The 21228-nt window shown below is 44.6% G+C and overlaps 1 protein-coding gene across 1 annotated transcript in view; it reads left to right on the forward strand.

Annotated features, from left to right (window-relative positions):
• Window positions 1–11313, forward strand: part of ATL2 (atlastin GTPase 2) — a 70679-nt gene extending 59366 nt beyond the window's left edge. The window contains exons 9-13 of the mRNA XM_090052967.1: window positions 2257–2384; window positions 3976–4032; window positions 5590–5661; window positions 6870–7301; window positions 9987–11313. Of these exons, the coding sequence (XP_089909093.1) occupies window positions 2257–2384; window positions 3976–4032; window positions 5590–5661; window positions 6870–7301; window positions 9987–10106 (809 nt within the window). The 3' untranslated portion in view covers window positions 10107–11313. The remainder of the gene's footprint in view (window positions 1–2256; window positions 2385–3975; window positions 4033–5589; window positions 5662–6869; window positions 7302–9986) is intronic.
• The last annotated feature ends 9915 nt before the right edge of the window (window positions 11314–21228 follow it).

Below are 21228 nucleotides of genomic sequence, written 5' to 3' on the forward strand. Positions count from 1 at the left end.
GGCGCCGCTGTTCCCAGCCATTCCGGGTCTTGCCAGTGAGAAGCAGGGAGGAAGCTGAAGTCCATAGCCTGTCCCTGTATAGATTTGGGGGTGCAGGTCCCCTTTACCCCCTTAGAGTGAACAACATTGAGTGCCTGGCTGGTGCCTCCATGTGCAGCTTCCCTTAAGGGCTGCTAGAGCCACTTGAGTTTCACTTGCCCCCAGCTGGGCACTCTAGCTATGGGTGGGGAGATGTGGAGCCAGCCAGGCACACCACGTATTTTCCTCAACACCTCCCCATTCGTGGCTGGAGTGCTCAGCTGGAGGCATGTGAAAACCTCAGCGGCTCTAGCAGCCCTTAAGGGAAGCTGCACATGGAGGTGCCAGCCAGGCACTCTGTATTTCCCCATTCCCTTAGTCCCCACCCCCTGAAAGCCTCACTTACCAGTTCACAGATTCCAGGAAGAAAGTGGGCTTGACCTAAGCCTTGTGACTGACTAAAAGCCACAGGCTCTGCCCTCCCCTGCCCCTCCAGGCAGGACTGGGGCTTTCCCACCTCTTTTTGCAAACAGCTTTTGCAGGCTGGAACTCAGGCAGCCTGCAGAGCTCTCTGCAAAACCAGGAAATTCATGGGTCCCTCTGTTTTTCTTTGAGAGGGAAAGCCTGGATCCCTGATGATTTAGCTGCGTCTAAAGTAGGGGTGCACCAATAGAGTGGTTTTTTTTTTTTTTTGAGCTGATACTGATGGGTGACTTTTTTTAAGGAGTCATATCAGCCAATACTGATCCAATTCTGATATGCAGCTGGGCAGTTTGGAGACTAGCATTGGGCTGGTAATTTTGGTGTGTGAGAGGCGCAGAGTAAGGCTCCTGCAGTGAGGGAGGGAGTGGGGCTGGGGCAGGTGCTGCACAGCCAGGGCAGGGTAGGGCGTGGGACAGAGTCATGAGTGGGTCGTGCTGGGGCGTCAGGGAAGGAGGGGAGGATGGGAGTGGCTTCTACCTTGTGCACACTCTAGGAGGGTCTGGGGAGCACTTACCTCAAACTGTGAGTAAGGCAGGATAGGCTGCCACCGTGGGCTGGGGCCAGGGTGGTGCTGAGCTCTTCCGGGCAGGGGGGCTAGGCTGGACTGGGCTGCGCTCGGGGCAGGCAGCGGCAGGGCTAGGAGGGGGCTCTGGGAAGGGTTGCAGTTGCCCCAAAATTTTGCTGTAGGTCTTCCCCCCAGAAGAGCCTGGTGCAGCCTTCCCCATACTGTGCACAGACCCAGGTGCCAACACTACTCTCCATGCTTCCCCAGGTGCATGAGGTGGCAGCTGTCCCTCCTCCCCTGCTCCCCCTGTGCCTGCCCTGCCCTGACTGAGCAGTGCCTGACTCTCTCCCTCTCTTGATCTGTCCTGCTTCCCCCCACAACAGACTTAGTAACCAATGCTGTTCTCCAAGCTGCTGGCCTTCGCTCCTGGCCGCATGCGTGCTGCAACTGTGTGCATGCATGGGGCACTTACTGGCCACATCAGGCAAAGAAAGCCAGTTATTTTTCCAGCAATGTCCAATTTTCCCTATATTGGTGCCGATCAGATATGGGACTGATGTATCTGTGTACCTCTAGTCTAAAGTGAGTATTGCTTATAGGATTCCAGCAGTTCCATTCACACTTTGGTGTGTGTAAGAGCTGTATTTGTGTCACAAAGTGTGCACAGTAGAAGAATACCTGCAGCTAGGGGACTCCCTACCAGTTAAGCTGAGTTAAATATTGAAAACATGATGCAGCCTTTCTTCAAAGAATTTATTACTCTAGTGATTTTGGTGGCTACAAGACTAAGGTTGTCTCGTCTGGCAATTTTGATATGACATCCTTAAGTACTATAGTTTTTCAAATTCTGAAGCCATAAATACTCAGGATTTGGAAACTTGTTCTGAGTTGGGGATGTCTTTGTAAAAAAGCATTTTGGTTTTTCTCTTTTGCTTCTTTAGGGCAGTAACCTAATACAGTATAACTTCATGAATCTCTGGCATGCTCAAAAATGCTGGATTTTTGAAATCTGAGCAGTGGCCGGTCCTGGAGCAGTCGCATGTGGCGTGGGGTGGCTAATGGCGGCAGCAGCGACTGTATGCAAGTGGCTGGGAGCATGGGTGGGGGAGTGGCAGCTGGTCCCGGAGTAGCTATTTGTGCCTGATTGGGGGGCCAGATTTTCTGAGATCTGGATTCGTGAGGTTTTCTGCATTGAAATGGAAACTAACCATGGTTGTAATAGTTTTTTCTTTGACTTAAATTTCCACTAGATATTGATGAAGACTTCAAGAGTGAGTTGCGAAATCTGGTTCCGTTATTGCTTGCCCCTGAAAACCTGGTAGAAAAAGAAATCAGTGGTTCCAAGGTGACTTGTAGAGATCTTGTTGAATACTTTAAGGTAGGCAAACATTCTCTTGCTAATTACTTCTTTTTTAATGTCTTACAAGAAACGATCCTAATTCTAGGACACTTTGTTCCCAAAGAATAGATGATGGTATTTAGGTTGCCTGCAAATTGAGCTAAGCTAGCTTTACATCTTCATTTCAGAACTTCTTGTAACTGTTAGAAAATTGAAGGCTATCCGTTTTAGACAAAATGCAAGCTGTTTGGAGTGCCCTGTGAAATATACCATAGCATGGTGAAATCTTGCATATTTTTCATTTTGAATACAGATTAATGTTTAACACATCTTTAAATTGAGCAGTTTCATATAATGGAACATATTTGCTTTTTTTGCCTCCAGTCTTGATCCTGTGGGGTTTTTTTGTTGTTTTTGTTTTAAATATGGAAATTGTATGTGTCCAAGGTAGTTCTTAAGGACTTCCATGCTGAGGTTTTCCAGTTCTGATCATATAGCCAAATTTTCAAGCCAAATTTTCTCTGGCTGCTTTAGCACCCCAAAGAGCCTTGTTTGCCTATGTCCTTAGACCAACACAGCTACAACCTACATCCCTGTTGGCAACTCTGACACACAAATCAGCAGCACTTACAGTTCCATGGTCACCAGGTTGTCACCTTTAGTGTTCTTTTAACTTGAGAGTTGCAAGGCTTAAAATTGCATGTCGTGCCTGTACTGGGAATGATCCTGACCTTGTAGATTTGTTTAAGTGGAAGTGCAACTCCCATCACAGAGGCCTAGACATAAGCATTAGGGGACCTGGATTAGTAGCAAATGAAGAAACAACCCCCAAGAAGGACATCACTGAGAGAGGAAAGACATAGGAGGCCCAATGACCTAGTGAACAGCTAGTACAACTGGTTCTAAGCAAGGAATTACTGCTAGGAGCCCTCACTTTCCAATACATTGTAACAGGAAGGCCTGGATTGATCTGGCTCACTTTCCTCTGAGGATCTGACAACTTGCTATCACATGTTCTGGGGTGAGCAGGTTGGGAGGAAGAAAAAGAGACCTCCCCAACCACCCAGAGTTCTCCCAAATGTATTTTGGTAACAGAAAATCAGTCTTTTCTGAGTGCCTCTGGACTGCTGCTCCTGGAAACAGTGGTAGATGCTTCTCTTCAAAGCCCTCTGCTGCTCTGGAAGCCTCAGGCCCTGCTGGTGTAAGGAAGTACCTGAGCTAGGTGTGTGGCCCTTCTGCCTGCAAAGGGGTTTCATTCCTAGCCACATAAAAAGTGTTCAGTAAAATGAGATTTGCCTGTTCTAGTGGTAGACTTTTCAATAAATAAATCAAGTCTTTAAATATTGAGGGGGAAATTTGCTTTTAATCCTAATGAAAGTACATTATCAGATCTTGCTACTATTTATTCCATCCACTAACATTGGAGATTATTGGTTATTTGACTTCATAACTTGACTTCATAATATAACTTGAAGGCAAAGAGATTGATGTTGTAGGATAACTAAATGTCACTTGTGGAATGATCTGCTTATATGAATGTTTAGAATTAACATGGAGAGAGTTCATAGTTGGCTCTCTTTCCCTTCCTCATCTCCCTCTTTTTTTTTTTTTTTATGGATTTCTCTTTCAGGCTTACATTAAAATCTATCAAGGAGAGGAGCTACCTCATCCAAAGTCAATGCTCCAGGTATTTCTTTATTCTTTAACTTCTTGATTCTGTTTTTGTAAACTCTCTGTACAGTGATTGGAATTGCTGAAGAACATGTGGTTTGAAGTTCTGATGTCCATGCAGTTATCTTTCCAAGCTGAGTCCCATGTACTTTGTGGGCTTGGAATAGTCTCAAGTGAAGCTGCTGGGGTCTATCAGATGGAGCAGAGGTTATAAAAACCACCACCTTTTTTTTAATATGCTCTTGGAAATGCTTTGCTTTGTTTTTTCTACAAAGCTAGTCACTTTGTAAACCATTTTTACTCTTTCTAGCAGTATTAGATCTGATGTCTAATAAAACAGAACATAGGCTGCCAACAACCCCTGGGAACTGTGGCCCACTGGATACAGATATGTGACTTTAGGAGCATGCTGTGGCAAGAGGCTTTGGCTTCAGGCACAGTCCCTGTCCTGTTGTGGGGACAAGCATGAGCTGCTGATGGTTCCAAGTGCCTGCCCATCCGCCTCTAACTCAGGGTGGGTAATTCTAGCCCACAGTCAGAAAAGGTTTCCTACCCCTAAGCTAAGTGACCTATGCCATGACATGTCAAGCTGCTTTCTGCTCTGTAGTAGATTGGATGACTAGCCTACCAGTTGTTTTCCTTTAATGGCACATCTCAGAGTGGCAGTGGGGAAAATCAGATTGAGACTAAATCTGATGCGGCTCAGGGCCTCAAACTTGGGGCTGGAGAGGAAACTTTTTTGTGTTTAGTCAAGATGGCAGGTATGCAGAACAAAGGTTCTGGGCCTTCAAGGAACCACCTTCTTGGAGTTGCCAGAGTACCCCAGAAAAGACCCTCCTAATGTTCTGGAAATATCCCTTGGGGAGGGTGGGATCATGGGAATATATGATCCAAAGGAATCGCCACTTTCTACAATGTTCTGAGAACCCAGCTATAGACGAGAACTTGTAGAGACCATTTTTTTTTTATTTTTTTATTTTTTTTGGAAGAAGAAATCTTTCTGGCTCAGTACAGACACTCAAAGCCAGAGGTAGAATCAAGCTAAGTTATGCAGTTTTCTGTTAGCAGCATAATTTTAGATCCGTAACGAAGAAAACACACGTTTGCCCTTTTGAGGGGAGGGGAGGAGCCTATCTTAGACCAGGTTCTTCCAATTTTTTTTTAAACCAGCCTGTGATGCCAAACTTCTGTTACGGGTTTTAGACCAGTTTCGTATCAATTATACCGGTAAGTGTCTGTCATGTCTGTACCTGGCTTCATTACATAGTCAGTTTTCTGACTGCATTCAAGTACGTGACTTTTTGTCAGATGTCACTTGTTTGGTAACTTATTTGGATGTGTACAGGCCCATAGATATTCAATATGTAGCATTATTAGAAAGCTATAGCTGATGTTTTTGGTTCCACTGAGGGACCTTACAGTGTAATCCTGTATTCACTTGAAGGGTTTTCTCATCCACCTCAAAGTTAGGAAAACATACCAAACTGGGTTCCTAATATGTGATGAACTTGTAATGATGCTGACATGTTAGTCACTTGTGCATGGTCCTTAATCAATGTGTATATTTTTTAAGGCAACAGCTGAAGCCAACAATCTTGCTGCAGTGGCAGGAGCAAAAGACCTGTACAGCAAAAGCATGGAGCAGGTATGTTTACAAAACTAACGTAACTGTATAATCAGGGGCTGCTTTTAGACATACAGTTAATATACTTGTTGCTGTGCTGATAGGAAAAACTGACTCGCTCTTGGGGCTTGTACACCTTGCAGGTAAAGATCACCTGCCCAGCAGAGGGCATACAATCCCTTCTATGGAGGGAGAAGGAAATTGATGGTGAAGTGGGGGTATGAAGGACATCTGCAACACCCACTTGTTATACAGTCTGAGAGTTTTAATAATAGTTGATGGCAAGTGACACCAAGTAGCAAAGAATGCAGATTTTGGTACAACTGTAAGCTGTGCAACATGAGTGCTTGCACAACTGTGTGTGTATATTGGAGATGCTGCTCTAGTGACTTCTGATCATTCTCTCTGGATCTCTCTAACACTAGCTAGTCTAGGAAGCCATAAAAATATGTGGGCTAAAGTACTAGCATTTCTTATCCAAGACTTAAAGGAATCCAAGCCATTTGCATGTTGTCAGTTGAAAGTTAGGCAAGAGCTTAAATTAGCTGATCGTTGAACTAGCAAAAAAACCATTGGTACCTTATGGGGAAAAAGTTGAAAAACTAGTTGATCTGTTATAGGGATTAGGAGTCCCTTTTCTATCTGAGGCATTTCCACAAAAACATCTGTCCCTGGAGCTATTATAAATTGGTCACCTGGCCTCTCCTGCCATTATTGCACAGTACTCATTATAAGAGCAGCAATCCAGAGCTAAAGTTCTGAGCAAATTTTAGAAGCACTTCAGCATATAGCAAGTTCCTTTTTGGTGAAACCATATTAAGTGAAAATAAGACTACTTTCCTACCTATGTGCACACTTCCTTTTTTTTAAAAAAAAAAAAAAAAAAAAAAAAATTTTGGAAGGGGGCTGTGGCAGCAGTGGATATGCAGTCCTGAACTGTAGATCCCTCACCTGCCTCCTTTCCTCCTTCCAAAAAAATTCCCTCTGCAGCCACAGGAGGAGATGGAAATCAGGGCCGACTGGATTCTTTGGCATGAACTCCTAGCTACATGAAACAGTGCTGTACTTAGCACTTGGCAAGGCTTTTATTGCCTGCAAGAGCCCCAAATCAAGAATGTAACTGCCCTAAAAGGAATAAAAGTGTCAGACAAGTCATGGCTGGCTTGATTGTGAGGGTAGCTGGATTCTGTTTCTGGGCTGAACTCCACCTCTGGTTGCTGTTCTGACAGGTCTGTGGTGGAGACAAGCCTTACATCGCCCCATCTGACTTGGAACGGAAGCACCAGGATTTCAGGGAGTCGGCTGTCAAGCAGTTCCGCTCTGTGAAGAAGATGGGAGGGGAGGAGTTCTGTCGCCGCTACCAGGACCAGCTGGAAGCAGAGATGGATGAAATCTATGCAAATTTTGTGAAACACAACGATGGCAAAAACATCTTTTATGCTGCCCGCACCCCTGCTACTTTGTTTGCCGTCATGTTTGCCATGTATATAATCTCAGGACTGACTGGGTTCCTTGGCATGAACTCCATAGCTACCCTATGTAATCTTATAATGGGGCTGGCTCTTGTATCCCTGTGTACTTGGGCATACGTTAAGTACTCTGGGGAGTTCAGAGAAGTTGGAACAGTCATTGATCAGATTGCTGAAGCAATATGGGAACAGGTTGGTATCCATTTATCTATGGAAAGTTGCATTGGTATAGCTTTGATAAAGAATGCCAGGTCTGCTGGAAGATAAATGAGCTTGGTGATTTATAAATGAACTTCCTCAGCCTGGAGAGTTCAGACCATAAAAGCAGCTCAAGTGACCTTCTAATGTTTCGGCACCTGAAATAGTTGCCTAGAAATTCTTATTATCAACATAAGTTGGTAAGTAAAATAGAAAATAAGGTAGGTTGTTAAATTCTTAGAGGCAAGCTTTTAAAACTGAGCAGCTTCTAACTACTGATGTAGTAGGCCTGGGAGTTCCTAGAGCAGTTGGTTACTAGTTGTAAGGCACTAGTTCAGGGTTTCCAATCTGCAGCACGTGCCAAAAGTGGCACAGGCAGTCTCTGCATCATGCAGCCGATTTAAGGAAGGGGGCAGGCAGCAAAGAGTAGCAGGTCAGACAAGGGAAGAGGATGCACACTTGGATGGTGCAGGGCTTAATTGGTATCAGATCTGCCAGAAAGGTTGCCCCCTGCTGCACTAACTGAATGTTATGCCTTCTGTCAGGAAGACTAGACGTTACAGGTGATATTTTGAGTAGCTGAGTGGTGGGTTGCTCTTCTGAATGTGTGTTGGGGTGGCTGTTTGTTTGACCAGGTGACTTCATGACCTCCACTGGCTTTTAGAATAGCAGAGAAATAGGTGTTCTGGGAGACCATGATTTTGTTTTTATCTCTAAACCAATCTCACTGAGTTTTCTTGTTGGTTTAACTGTTTAAAACCTGAGGGTTAATACAGAGCAATGTTTTGCAACCCAAAAGTGAGTCACAAGAATAGATGAAAGGGTTGTGGAAAAAAAACTTAAACATGGATTCTCCTTTTTAAAGGAGAAAAATGTGGGAAACCATGATTATCCCTCACAGGCTGTCATTACCTTGTGAGGGGCTGCTTGGGGTCCCCCATTCCCCCCACACACCCTCCCCCTGTCCCACACACTGGGGAGCTAGGGGCAGGGGGCAGTGGGTTGGGAGTGGCCATCAATGTTTACAAGTAGGTTCTGATACAGAAAAAGTTGAGAACCACTGATACAGAGGAAGTTACTCCTGAAAAGAGGTTAAAACATCTGAGAAGATCCTACAGCATCAGCAGAAAGGTAGTTTGGATGCTGCTATGATGAGTTAATAGGCAATGAACTGAGCTGAGAAGACAAGTGAAAAAGGTGATCCTGAAGTGGGCATGTGCCTTGATGTGTTAAATTGGTACTTTCTGGTTGAATAAGGAATCTCCTTTAAGACTTCCTTATGTAAAATGGTACTCTGGGAGTGCACAGTAGTAGTGTGGTGACTGTCTTCACCTGTATAGGGTAATTCGACATAAGATCAAGGAAGCAACTGGGGGGCAGGGTTGTAACTTGTAAGTCTCTGAGAATGCAGATAGCTTTACTTTTTACCTCCTAGTTAACTTCTGGAAGTACTTGAAAGTTACAGGCTTCCTGTACATCTTTTAGTTTAGGAGTCTGATTGGACCTCTTCCTTCTGAATTGGCCTCCTCAAGACTGGACTTTATATCAAGCTGGAGCAACATGGGTTAAAGAACTGCTTCTGTTGGATCCTTACTCTGCGCTTGTTCTTTGTCTCAGCTTGTATTGAATGTGTTGCTGCCATATGTATGTTAAGAAGGGAAATTGCTCCTTGATCCACAGCTGTGCAGGGAAAAGCTAGTGTAGAGACCTGCAAAATGAGCTCTTGCCAGTGTAAACAGTGCCCCCACCAAAAGCATGTGCTGGTTATATAGCAGCACTGGCAGCTCCTTTCTTGTGGGCAGTGGTTACTGCCATAGCTGGATGATGTGTTGATAATGCATAAAGAGCCAGTGAATTCCTCTGTGATTTCCTGGTCTAATCTTTTGGATGCTGAAGGTAGATTCCTTTAGTCTCATGCATGTTCTTGCTACTGACCACTTCTAAATCTTGGCCTTCTCTCTCTCTCTCTCTCTCTTTTTTTTCCCCTCTCTGCTTCAGAGGAATCCTAGGAAGGTGAGAAACTTAATGAAGATCAAACTTTTATTTATTAGTTGGCTTTAGTTTCTTTCCACCTGCTAGAGTCTTTTTACTAACAGCTCAATTCATATTTTAGGTGTTTTCCAAAGTCTTTGAAGTTCTTAGACGCCGATTGATTCGCCGTGCTCTTGCCTCAGCGCAGCGGCAGCGACTTTCATCCAACAATAACAAGAAGAAAAACTAGACAGTATTTTTAACTTTCTTTCTGTATCTGAAGTGTTCACACTTACACACGTAGGACAATAAGCAGGACCGTCTGGGCCGGTCTGCATAAATGCTGTAAACGTACCAGATTGATGCTGCAGATAGGGTATGGAATTGCACATCCATCTTCTAGGAACTGTAAAGTGGTTTGAATTCAGTCAAAATACTGGTGTATAGGAGGAAATCACTTTTGTTTCATACTCTGTTAATGAATAACCTCATTACTGTAGCAGCACAACTCTTCACCACTTTCCTTTTATTTAATTCATCGCATCTTTGTTTTTATTTCAGATTCCAAGATCTTATTTTTCATTACTTTAATTGTTGTATTTTTATACTTTTTTTTTTAATATCTTAAAGGATTTATTTGGTTACCTCACTACTTTTTTTTGTTTTGTGTTTTGTTTGTGTTTTGTTTGCATGTTTCTCATACCACAGGTATTGAAGCCCCTGAGTGATAACTTGATGGAGGATAACATGAGGCAGTCTGTAACAAACTCTATCAAAGCAAGCCTGACTGAACAGGTGTCTCAACATGCCAGATTAAAGACAGACTGACAGTTCATCTCCTCTTCAACCCTGTCCTCTCATCCTAGACATGCTTGCTGTACAATGAGAACTCAATAAATAAACCAAAGTTTACAATCAACTGTAGAAGTAGTTTAGTGTGACTGGCTTCACAGATTGCTGCCACCAAGTGCAAGAAGTTTGTCAATCTTTGCTTCTAAGACACTAGTTTTGTGTCATGGAGACTGGCAAGAGGAATTTTAAATGCAGTCCTAATGTATTGAACACCTGTGTGCCAGGGTGGGTGACTTGCCTCCACGTCTCAAGGTGATGCAGTCTGGCTTACAATGGAAATATCCTTGTACAGAGGACCTATTTCAGGGAAGTAACTGTTAAACCTATCTAAGAAAGTCTTTTAATGGAATGTATTTAGCCTCACAACATCCCATTTGAAACTTTTAACTTCTGGAGTATTTATATATAAATCACTGTATTGAGTCGAATGGGCATGTCAGTAGTAGCTGACATCAGTGAAGCCATTATTGAGCCACTACATTTAAATATATATCTTGCTTTACTGCCTTTTATACCAGTATTACACAAATGCATGTATCAGTTCCTCACAAATGACATTAGAACTAACTGTTGTAACTAAGGAAGTGATTCAATATGTACATTGTCTTGCCTCTTTTTTTTTTTTTCTTTTCTTGTTTTTTTTTTCTTTAAACTCACAGACCTTGTCCAAAAGGAGATGCATATCAGAAAACTGAGCTGTCTTTTTCTGCAGTTTTAGCCTTCATGTATATAATATGCCATTAATTTTTTGGGGGGGAGAAATTCCATCCAAACAATGTTGCCTACAGCTCTGAAGCAATGAGTTAGGATTGTCTGTACAGTGTGTTTAGTTTTTATTTTTTAAGAAATCACAGATAGGGCATGTATATGAAATTATAAATATATAAATACAATTTTGTATCAAAGTTTTGTAGTTTATGGCAAAACCTGGTTCTGTGGTAGGCTAAGTACAGTCCCTGTAAAGGAATGTTTGTGGCTCATGTAAATGTGTGAATGCATAAACAATTTGAAGTTTTTGATATATTTGTGATATTTACCTGCCTTGAGCACTGCAATCTCTCACCCCCCTTGGGAAATCAATGGGAATGTTTGTTGTGAAACTTTTTGTCCTCCGTTGCATTTTAAAGTTATTTCCTGTAATTTATTTTCAGTACATGATTAAAATCAGTTGTGTATATATTAAATGAAACTTGTGATTTTTTTCCTAAGAGGTTCCACGTGTACATTGCACTGCATAAACAGACTTGATCCTGACTCCTAGGAACAAGTAATCTACTGTGCTTTACTCAATGGTCTGCTAAACTTGAAAATGAGGCTCATCTTCGATGCTTGGATGAGTTTTTTTTTTTTTTTTTTTTTTTTTTTTTTCCTAGCTAGTTTTGTAACACATAGTAGTATAAGTTTTAAGTCCTGTAGAGTACATTAGCTCATCTGAGTTACCTGTCACCTTCAAAATGTGGTATCTTTCTTTCTGAAGTTCTAGCTTTGTTACATAACGTAGTCCATGGTTTACCTTATTTTAAAATTAGATGAATTTAAGGTGTTTTCAAATTCATGAGGCCTAAAAAAGTGACTGAAGTGTATTTTCTTAATAGTTGCAGCTTCAGCTGAACATTCAGTTGTACAGTACCTGGCTGAAGGGGAAGAACTGCATTCATAAAGGGTATCGGTAACTCTTTCTGAAAGTGTTAGCTTGCATGTCCTTGTCAGGATAAAGGTAAATCCAAGCCAGGATGCCTTAAGAATAAGGAAAGTGTGATGTGGTGATACTTATACAGTGGACAATAATTTGCAAGTTATTCTCTGCATATCTTTCTAAAAGGGAAGGGAAAGAACAGAATATTTTAAAGGGGTTTTTAGGAACTAACTACTAAATAACAAAATTAAATTAATTCCAGGGCACTCAGAATTATGGACTCCAGAGTAAGTGTTTCCTTCTGAAGGATCCTAGAAACACAATCAGACTAGCATTGTGAGGTAGATGAAACAAACAGTTATATGGATTGAAAGGAACCAGACGGCATTACTGTATTTCAGTGGAATCTGTCCTGTCTATCTACTCCTGCAGTGAATGGAAGTCAAGCTGCAGTAACTTACTTGAGCTTGAAACACCTGGTAAATTTTGGTCATCTTCAGTACTGAAGATATCCAGTATCCTGTTACTGTGGATTAGTGTCTGGCTGGAGGTAAATTCTCCCCCTTCTACATCTCAGTGTAACATACTGGTGATGTGCAGCAGAGCACATACAGCTTTACACAGTGGCAGATAGGATTGGGAAGGGAGTTCAATGCCAGAATGTGGGTATTCCCAGACTGTTTCCAGCTGCATGGTACCCTGTAACACCAATCCATCAGAGTGCACTGTGAAGGAACAATGTTGTCTACCATATAACCATCCTCTATCCACCCATTCCTTAATGGGCTCTGCTGCCACCTGACCAGAGTGCTGGCTTGATGGGATCTGAACATGTGGTAGAATACTTGCAGCTAACTGTGCTTGCGGTCCTGACTGACTTTGGAGCAGAGTGGAAGACTCCAGCATTAAGGCAGCAATAGATATCAATTGGCTTATGCAAGTTTGTGTTCTCTTATTTTGGGGGTCTCATGTTCAAACCTAATATGTAGGTTTAAGCATGTTCCAGTTGGCTACTTAAGAGTAATTACTATCTCAGTACCAGGATAACCCCAAGCAACTGGACATGGAAGCCATGTCCAGACCTGTCTACAGCACCATTTCTGTGAGTTCAGTTCTCTGCACTGGAAGGGAGCAGCAAGTGACTTTTTGATTGACTGACTGACTGACCGACCCCTGTATATCCAGGGGTCAAAAAAAACCAAAAAACAAAACCATGGTGGGGTGGAGAAAAGCAGAGCAGCACGTGCAGGGGAAGTGTATTGTTTAAAATCACTGCCTGCTGCAACTGCTAGGTGGGCTCGGTGTGCCAGGATTGCTAGTGCTGCAGGCTGCAGTAGCCCCAGGACTCCAGGTAAGGCGGCTGGGGCTGGCCCCAGCCTCCTTTACCCAACTTGGGGTAACCTGCCATGCACCAGAGAGTGGCACAGGTGCTCTCCAGGGTTAACAAGTGGCAGCACAATGTGCTGCTGCTAGTTGTCCCTGAGGAACCAAACATCTGTGCACCTGTGAATGTGGCATTAATGCACAAATGTAGAACTCATTTGATAGGCAGAGCATGAAAGAGATGTTTCAAATTTAAACTAAGACCCATCAGCCTTGGTTAAGGAGGACAGAGGTAGCCTTGGGTCTGAGGCAGTGGCCCAAAGTACAGTGGAGCAACAAGCTAGCTCCCTATAAGCCTGCAACTCCCAAACCTATAGCTTCCCTGTTGAAACTGAGATGATCTATTCCTGAAGTAGTTTATTTGGCTTGTTGAAGTGTGCTGCTCCAGCAAGAAGACTGATGGACCTGTTTCCAAAATAAGATACCCCAGCTCAAGGCACTTGGTGACTGACACCTCATATCGGCATCGCTACCAGCAGATATTGGAAGCAGTCTCTGACTTCACCAAAGCCACCTGAGCCTGCCTTCAGAAAAGGTTTGAAAAGCTGACCCTGGTGGTTCAAGTTGGAGGAAAAATGTGTAGCATAATGGTTGGTTGGTTGGTTGGTTGGTTTTTCTCAGCTGGCCTGCCCCTCCTAGAAGCTGCTATTTCCTCAGAGAGGGCCTATATGACAGGATGTCCTGGGTTCAATACTCTGGACCAAAGTCAACAGAAAGCTTAACAGTCCCCACTAGGCTTACCTTCATCGCTGAGGCTTTTGAAAGCTCTGGACAGGCAAGACTCATCTACTTGCCTTGCTGGTGAGGGGATGTATACTCTGCTTCCTTTCAACATATAAAGCTGAAAGTACTGTCAGCTGTAGTGTGTACTGCTGTTTAGAACTAAAACTATTAGCATTCATGGACAGCTGGAGCACATGGAGTCAAACCATCAGAATTGTTCTGGGGTGGAGGATAGGCTGATGCTTTGCTACATCTCATGCTCCTGGGTGCAGGGCAAGTAAAAAGTCCATCTTCACCTGGATGCAGTTTTAAGTATGAAAGACCATTATGATGGCTAAAACCTGACCATAGGATTTCTTAATAAAGCTGGTACATAGTTATTTCTAAAACAAGTGAGAGTAGAAATGGTTCAAATCAACAGAAAGATATGGAAAGGCCAAAGTACAGAGTTGGACTGTCCAAGGAGTTGCAAAAGTGTTTCTGCAGGATTCAGAGGTTTGCATCTAGAGCCATACTGCATGGAATCCAGGACAGGTTTGTACCTTTAAATGGATCAATGGGGCCAATTTCTAGACCAGGAAAGGTTTTAGCTTTAGCCTGGATGCATTCCAGTCAGTGGTGACTCCCTAGAGGATCCATGAATACAGGAGGCAAGATCTATTGATGCAAGAGCCGGTGCTTAGCTGGGGGATGAGCCTGCCTCTTGTGGGCCCTGGATTTGCTACTTGACAACCAAGAAGATGGCTTCCTTGCTTCATGGGGGAGAGGAGAATGGGTGATGCCTGCTGTTGCTGAGAGGTAAGAGTGGGGAGCGGGGGGGAGATGGTTTTTGTTTTGTTTTGTTTTTCTCTTCACAAGGCCCCTCCTCACTGATACCAACTACTCGCTATCGTACCACAGATGCTTGCGATCAAGTGTGCCCAAATGAGCTACAGATCAAGAATAGTTCATTAAACCTTCAAAGCATCCATGTACTGCTGTTTTATGCTTTGCAACCTCCTAATTGTCTAAAAGAGGTGCCACAGGTCTATGGTTTCCTTTGTTAATTACAGCATGACTATTCAGTCAGATTCATAAGCAACTGGTAGGGGGCGTGGGGGAGGCACATGCCCCCCCCCCAACAGGACTGTCCTCCACTGCTGACAGCTTCTACAGGTGCGTGCTAGCCTGTCCCTGCTGCTGACACCACCGGTGGCTTCTGCGGGTGCTCCCCAGCACCATCCCTGCCACCGCTGGCTTCTGCGGGTGCTTCTCTCTGAGACTCGGGAGCCACCAGTCACCCATGGTCATACTATCATGGCAGAACTAACATGTCATGATGGGCATACAGACTTCTGCTATCAGCCTCTCACCATGCAATAGAAAACATCTTACCAAGAAGGAAGAAACAATTCAGACACCCTGAAACATTTAATTGCCATCAGACACCTTGGAGGTAAACAGACTACTCCAACTGTTATATGAGCCTATTGCATAAAATGAGCTTTTTCACTCAGGAGGACCTATAACATCTTTCTATTCTGTGCAGATATGAAGCTTGCAAATAAAGAACATTTGTCTGTAACTATTTAGTTGGTCTAATAAAAGATATCACCTCTGCCACGAGTTCTGAACACATCATGCACTCTTATAGCAACATAGAAGAGATTAATATGAAAGAGAGACAAACCAGGTAGAAAGAAAGCAAACCCTCAAAGCAACTTCAAAACTAATCAGTGTTTTTAAAATTAAACTGAATTGTAATTCTTGGGGTGGGAATATTTTTGTTTTAAAAAGAACTTTTAAGGGGAAGTTCCACCTAATGGACCCATACAGAGATACTCAGGGAACTGCCCATCATCCAGCTGTTGCTGTTTGGAGGGAGGGGGCTTGCAGCCAGAATAGTAGGACAGATCTACCCACTTGCCAGGGGACTTCCACCATGAAGGCTGAAGAGACTGAAGCAGAGACTGTCTATGTGACATTTTGTTTCCCGTCTCTGCCTGGATCCACCTTAACTACAGTTAATTCATTTTTCACCTTACCAGGTAGCCTTGCTTGCTGGTTTCATAGTTTCTAGGGTCGGAAGGGACCTGAGTAGATCATCTAGTCAGACCCCCTGCCATGGCAGGAAATAATACTGGGGTCAAACGACCCCAGCAAATGTTCATCTAACCTCCTCTTAAACACCCCCAGGGTAGGAGCCTGCACCACATCCCTTGGAAGTTGGTTCCAGGCCCTAGCCACCCTGACCATGAAGTAGCGCCTCCTAATATCTAGCCTAAACCTGCCCTCTGCCAGCTTGTGACCGTTATTCCTGGTCACTCCTGGTAGTGCTCGGGGGAATAGTGACTCCCCCAATGCCTGCTGGTCCCCTCTGACAAGTTTGTAACAGGCCATGAGATTCCCCCCTCAGCCTTCTCTTGTGGAGGCTGAACAGGTTCGGGTCCCGTAGCCTCTCCTCGTAGGGCTTGCCCTGCTGCCCCCGATCATGCAAGTGGCTCTCCTCTGGACCCTCTCCATGCTGTCAACATCCCTCTTGAAGTGCAGCGCCCAACACTGGATGCAGTACTCCAGCTGCGGCCTGACCAGCGTCACATAGAGGGGGAAGATCACCTCCTTGGACCTGCTCAAGATGCATCTGTGGATGCATGACAAGGTGCGGTTGGCCTTCCTGACTGCCTCCCCACACTGCCGGCCCATGTTCATCTTGGAGTCAATGATGACTCCAAGATCCTTTTCCGCCTCCGTGCTGACAAGAGGGGAGTTCCCCAACCTGTAGGTATGGTGCCGGTTGTTCCTCCCCAGGTGCATCACCTTGCACTTGTCAGTGTTGAATCCCATCCTATTCACATCCGCCCACCCTTGTAGCTTGTCTAGGTCTGATTGTAGCCTGATGCTTCCTTCTAGCATGCCCACATCCCCCCACATCTTAGTGTCACCAGCAAATTTGAACAGGGTGCTTTTTACACCCTCATCCAAATCACTGATGAAGATGTTGAACAGTGCGGGCCCGAGGACTGAGCCCTGGGGGACCCCACTGCCCACATCCTTCCAGGTTGGGAAGGACCCATCCACTACCACCCTCTGGGTGCGGCCCTCCAGCCAGTTGGTGACCCAGTTGACTGTGTGGGCATCAACACCACAGTCCCCGCACTTTCTTGATGAGACTGGGGTGAGAGACATTGTTGAATGCCTTCCAGAAGTCCAGGAAGACTATGTCTGCTGCTACCCCTGCATCTAATGATCTGGTAACCTGATCGTAGAAGGCCACCAGGATGGTCTGACAGGACCTGCCACTGATGAACCGTGTTGGTTGCCCCTAAGCATACAGTCCCCTGCTGGCCCCTCCTGGATGTGTGCCAGAATAATTTTCTCAAACAGCTTGCCTAGGATCGACGTAAGACTAATGGGACTATGGTTCCCTGGGTCCTCCTTCCTCCCCTTTTTTGAAGATGGGAACCACGTTGGCCCTCTTCCAGTCCTCTGGCACCACACCAGAGCACCATGAGTGCTCGTAAAGCTGTGCCAGGGGTCCTGCAATGACCTGGGCCAGTTCCTTTAGAACTCTAGGGTGGAGATCATCCGGGCCGGCTGACTTGAATACGTCCAGCCCCTCCAGAAGCTCCTTAACTAGTTCCTCACTAACCTTTGGCCCAGGTGTGCCTCCCCCAGGGCCCGAGGGGGGGCCTAGGAGCCGGGTGGCTGTTCTGGTCCCTACTTAGGAAGACAGAGGCAAAGAAATCATTAGACATGTTAGCTTTGTCATCTGGTGTGATGAGCAAATTGCCCAACGCGTCCTGCAAGGGCCCCACGTTACCCGGGACCTTCTTTTTGCCCCTTATGTCTTTTTGCCCCTTATGTATTTAAAAAAGGACTTCTTATTGTCCTTAATCTGAGAAGCTAGTCCCAGTTCCATCTCTGCCTTGGCCTTCCTAACTACCCCCCTTACATCCCCAAGCGATTGCAGAATAGTCCTCCCTGGTGATGACCCCTTCTTTCCATTGGGTGTAAGCCTCCTTTTTAGCAAGGAGACATTCCCAGATGCTTTTGGTGAGCCACGGAGGCTTGTGTACTCTCCTGGTGAGCCATGGTTGCCTGGTGTTTGAGGCAGCCAGCTAAGGCCTAGGTAACCAAGGAGTTACAGTGCTGAAAATGCTGCAAACTCTGTGGCATGTGGACAGCAGAAGGGCTGAGCCAGTTTCTTGGTCAAAATGATGGAACTCAAAACCCATAAAGTGGAGCTAACTGTTTAGAAAGCATAAAAATTAAGAATCTCAGATGAGCTTTATATGATGGAATGTTTTGAAGTTACGAACTGTGACTGCACACGTCCACTATAGTGCAAGGATTAAGTGTCAACATGACACTGCTGTTTGGCTTAGGGCAGGGGTTAGCAACTTGCAGCCTATAGAACGGGTTTACGTAACTTGGCAAAAAACGCTATTGTTACAGAAGTTGGCATAACTGACCTTTACCACTTTTTGCATGATCATTTGCCATCTAGTGGCAAACTATCTAACTGCTACCTCAGAGATTTGGCTGCCAAATCAGGCCAAATCTCCTCCAGATTGAATCAGCACCCAAAGCTTTGCACAACCCTAGTTTGAAGGGACCTGGCAATAAATCATGATGGGGGAGCAAACAAATGGCCTGGAAAAAAAGCTGGGTGTGGGGAGGGGCAGACATGGGAGTGAGAAGCTGCAGTGACAGAGACTCAGTGGGATGACATACAGGACTTGGCTGTTGGTATAAAAGAGCAGTGTTTGTTCAGGAATGATAGGCAAAAAGAAAGTGTCTTAGGTTGTATGTCAGGAATGGATCTCAAATTCACAAAAAGTTGGGAATCAAACTGGCTGAATGCACCTGGGAAGAGAATAGTAAGAGAACAGGGATGATGTCACAGTAGGGGTTTCCTATAGGCTACTTTATCAGAAGACAGTGATGAGGCTTTTGATTACTAACTAAAACAAGCATCTGTACAACAGAGCCTGGTGGTAATTCAAGAATTTTACCCTAACACCTATTGGAAAAACAAAATGGTAGGATACTTACAACCTATTCAGTTCTTGGATGTGGAAGGGATCTTTTGTTTCAGAAGGTAAAGAAAACTACTAGGGAGCAGCTACATGAGACTGGATTTTGACTAACAAGAAACTGGTTGAAAATTTTAATGTGGAAGATATTCTGGTTGAAAGTGATTATGAAAACTATGAGTTCACTATCCTCCATGTGACTTTGATCAGGCTGCAGTTGGAGTATTGCGTCCAGTACTGGGCACCACACTTCAAAAGGGATGTGGCCAGCCTGGAGAGGGTTCAGAGGAGGGCCACCCGCTTGGCAAGAGGGCAGCAGGGCAGGCCCTACAAGGAGAGACTGAGGGACCTGAACCTGTTCAGCCTCAGCAAGAGGAGGCTGAGGGGGGACCTGGTGGCTGCCTACAAACTCGTTGGGGGAGATCATCAGCAAATTGATAGAGCCCTTTTCTCCCCAGCACCACCTGGGGTGACGAGGAACAATGGTAATAAGCTGATGGAGAACAGGTTTAGTTTAGAGATCAGAAGGCAATTTTTTACAGTTAGGGTGGCCACAATCTGGGACCAACTTCCCAGGGAAGTGGTCCTCGCCCCTACCTTGGGCAAATTCAAGAGGAGGTTGGATGATCACCTGTCTGGGGTCTTGTGAACCCAGCATTCATTCCTGCCTGTGGCAGGGGTCAGGCTAGATGATCTGTTCAGGTCCCTCCTGACCCTAGCTACTATGAAACTATGAAACTAAGAGGAAGATGCAAAGCAGCACAATAAATATTTCTAAAAAAGCAAACACTGACAAACTTGGGGAGACTATAGGTATGGTCTCTTAGGCAGATAATGTATGAGACAAAAGCTGTTCATCAACCCGTGGGTTGCAACCCGAAAGTAGGACACAAGAATATATGAAAGGGTCACAGACAAACTTTAGAAATAGATTCTCCTTTAAAAGGAGAAAAACGTTGGAAACCGTTGCTTTTCCCTTGCAGGCTGGCAGAGCACCAGCCTGCAATGGGCTGCTTGGGGCCCCCCATGCCTCCCCGCCGCCACGCCGCACATCCACCCTCTGCCCCACATGCTGGGGAGCTGGGGCCTAGTGACAATGGGTCAGGAGTGAGGGGCACGGAGCTGGGACTGGTCATTGATGTTTACAAATGGGTCCTGAGACAAACAAGGTTGAGAACCACTGAGATAAAGGATTGCCAGTGAGTTGGCAGTTGCTGAAAGAGACTAAAAAGAGAGACAATGGCTAACTGTTTCAAGGCTGAGGAAGGGTAGGAAGCATAAAGATGTGTACGGCCATATGAAGAATTGTTTAAGGACCTGAAAAACCGCATAGTACATATATAACTGAAGACAGCACCAATACATAGCAATAAAATCAGGAAGGCTGAGGTCAAGTAGCATAAAGACAACAAGAAAAATGTATTTGTAGAACCTGAAAGTAAGACAATGATCAAGGACAGTACAGCTCTCGTGCTTGCTTACCGGAAAAGGAAAGCAAACAGCAGATAACGCAGAGAAAGCTGGAGCAGACTCTTGCTGCTATCCCTGTTCACAAAAAATGTATTCATGAAAAGTTATATAGTGTGCTTAATTTTAATAAGAGAAGGTGTGCAAAGACTAGAAGGGGAGGGGGAAGGGGAGAATCAGGCTAAAGAATATTTAGATAAGTTAAATGTATTCAAGTCAGTCAAATATATTCAAGTCAATAAACCTGATGAATTTCAGGAATATTTAAGGAATGTGCCAAAGCAAATATGGCTTGGTCATATTTAGCAAATTCCACAGCAGGAGTGTGTGAAAAACATGAATGCAAAGGTTACCAAGGATGCTTCCTTCATGCTTGCAAACCTCATTAAGTTTATTTCCCAATCATGGAGCACTGCATCATGGGACTTGTACTCTACAGAGCTAATGTCTCCCTTACCAAAGGTGAGCTGAAGTAACACAGCTCAGCCCTGAAGTGGTTGCCCCCAACCTGCCACTGTGTGGCTCTTCTCTGCTGCTGTGGGCCAGGTCAAATTTCTTAGAGGACTGGATCTGACCTCCAGCACTGGGTTGTCAAAGCCAGTTGTAGGCCAATATCCCTGTCTGAACTGCATTTTCCATGCTACTATTCAGGCTCTCCTGGATTGAATGCCAGGGGATTTCATGAAGCTTCTTCCAAATCATGGTTTCTGTGACTGCTGTGATAGCTTTACTTATGCAACACAAGACGGATGCCAGATGGCTTGAGAAAAGCAAACATACTACCTATTTTTAAATAGGGGAAAAGAAGCAACAGGGTGACATAGACCAGACAAACTGATTATAACTCAAAGAATAATTTAATCATCATCATCTA

Source organism: Crocodylus siamensis, chromosome 1 (genome assembly GCF_052110815.1).
Source record: "Crocodylus siamensis isolate JL-2025a chromosome 1, ASM5211081v1, whole genome shotgun sequence".
NCBI lineage: Eukaryota > Metazoa > Chordata > Crocodylia > Crocodylidae > Crocodylus > Crocodylus siamensis.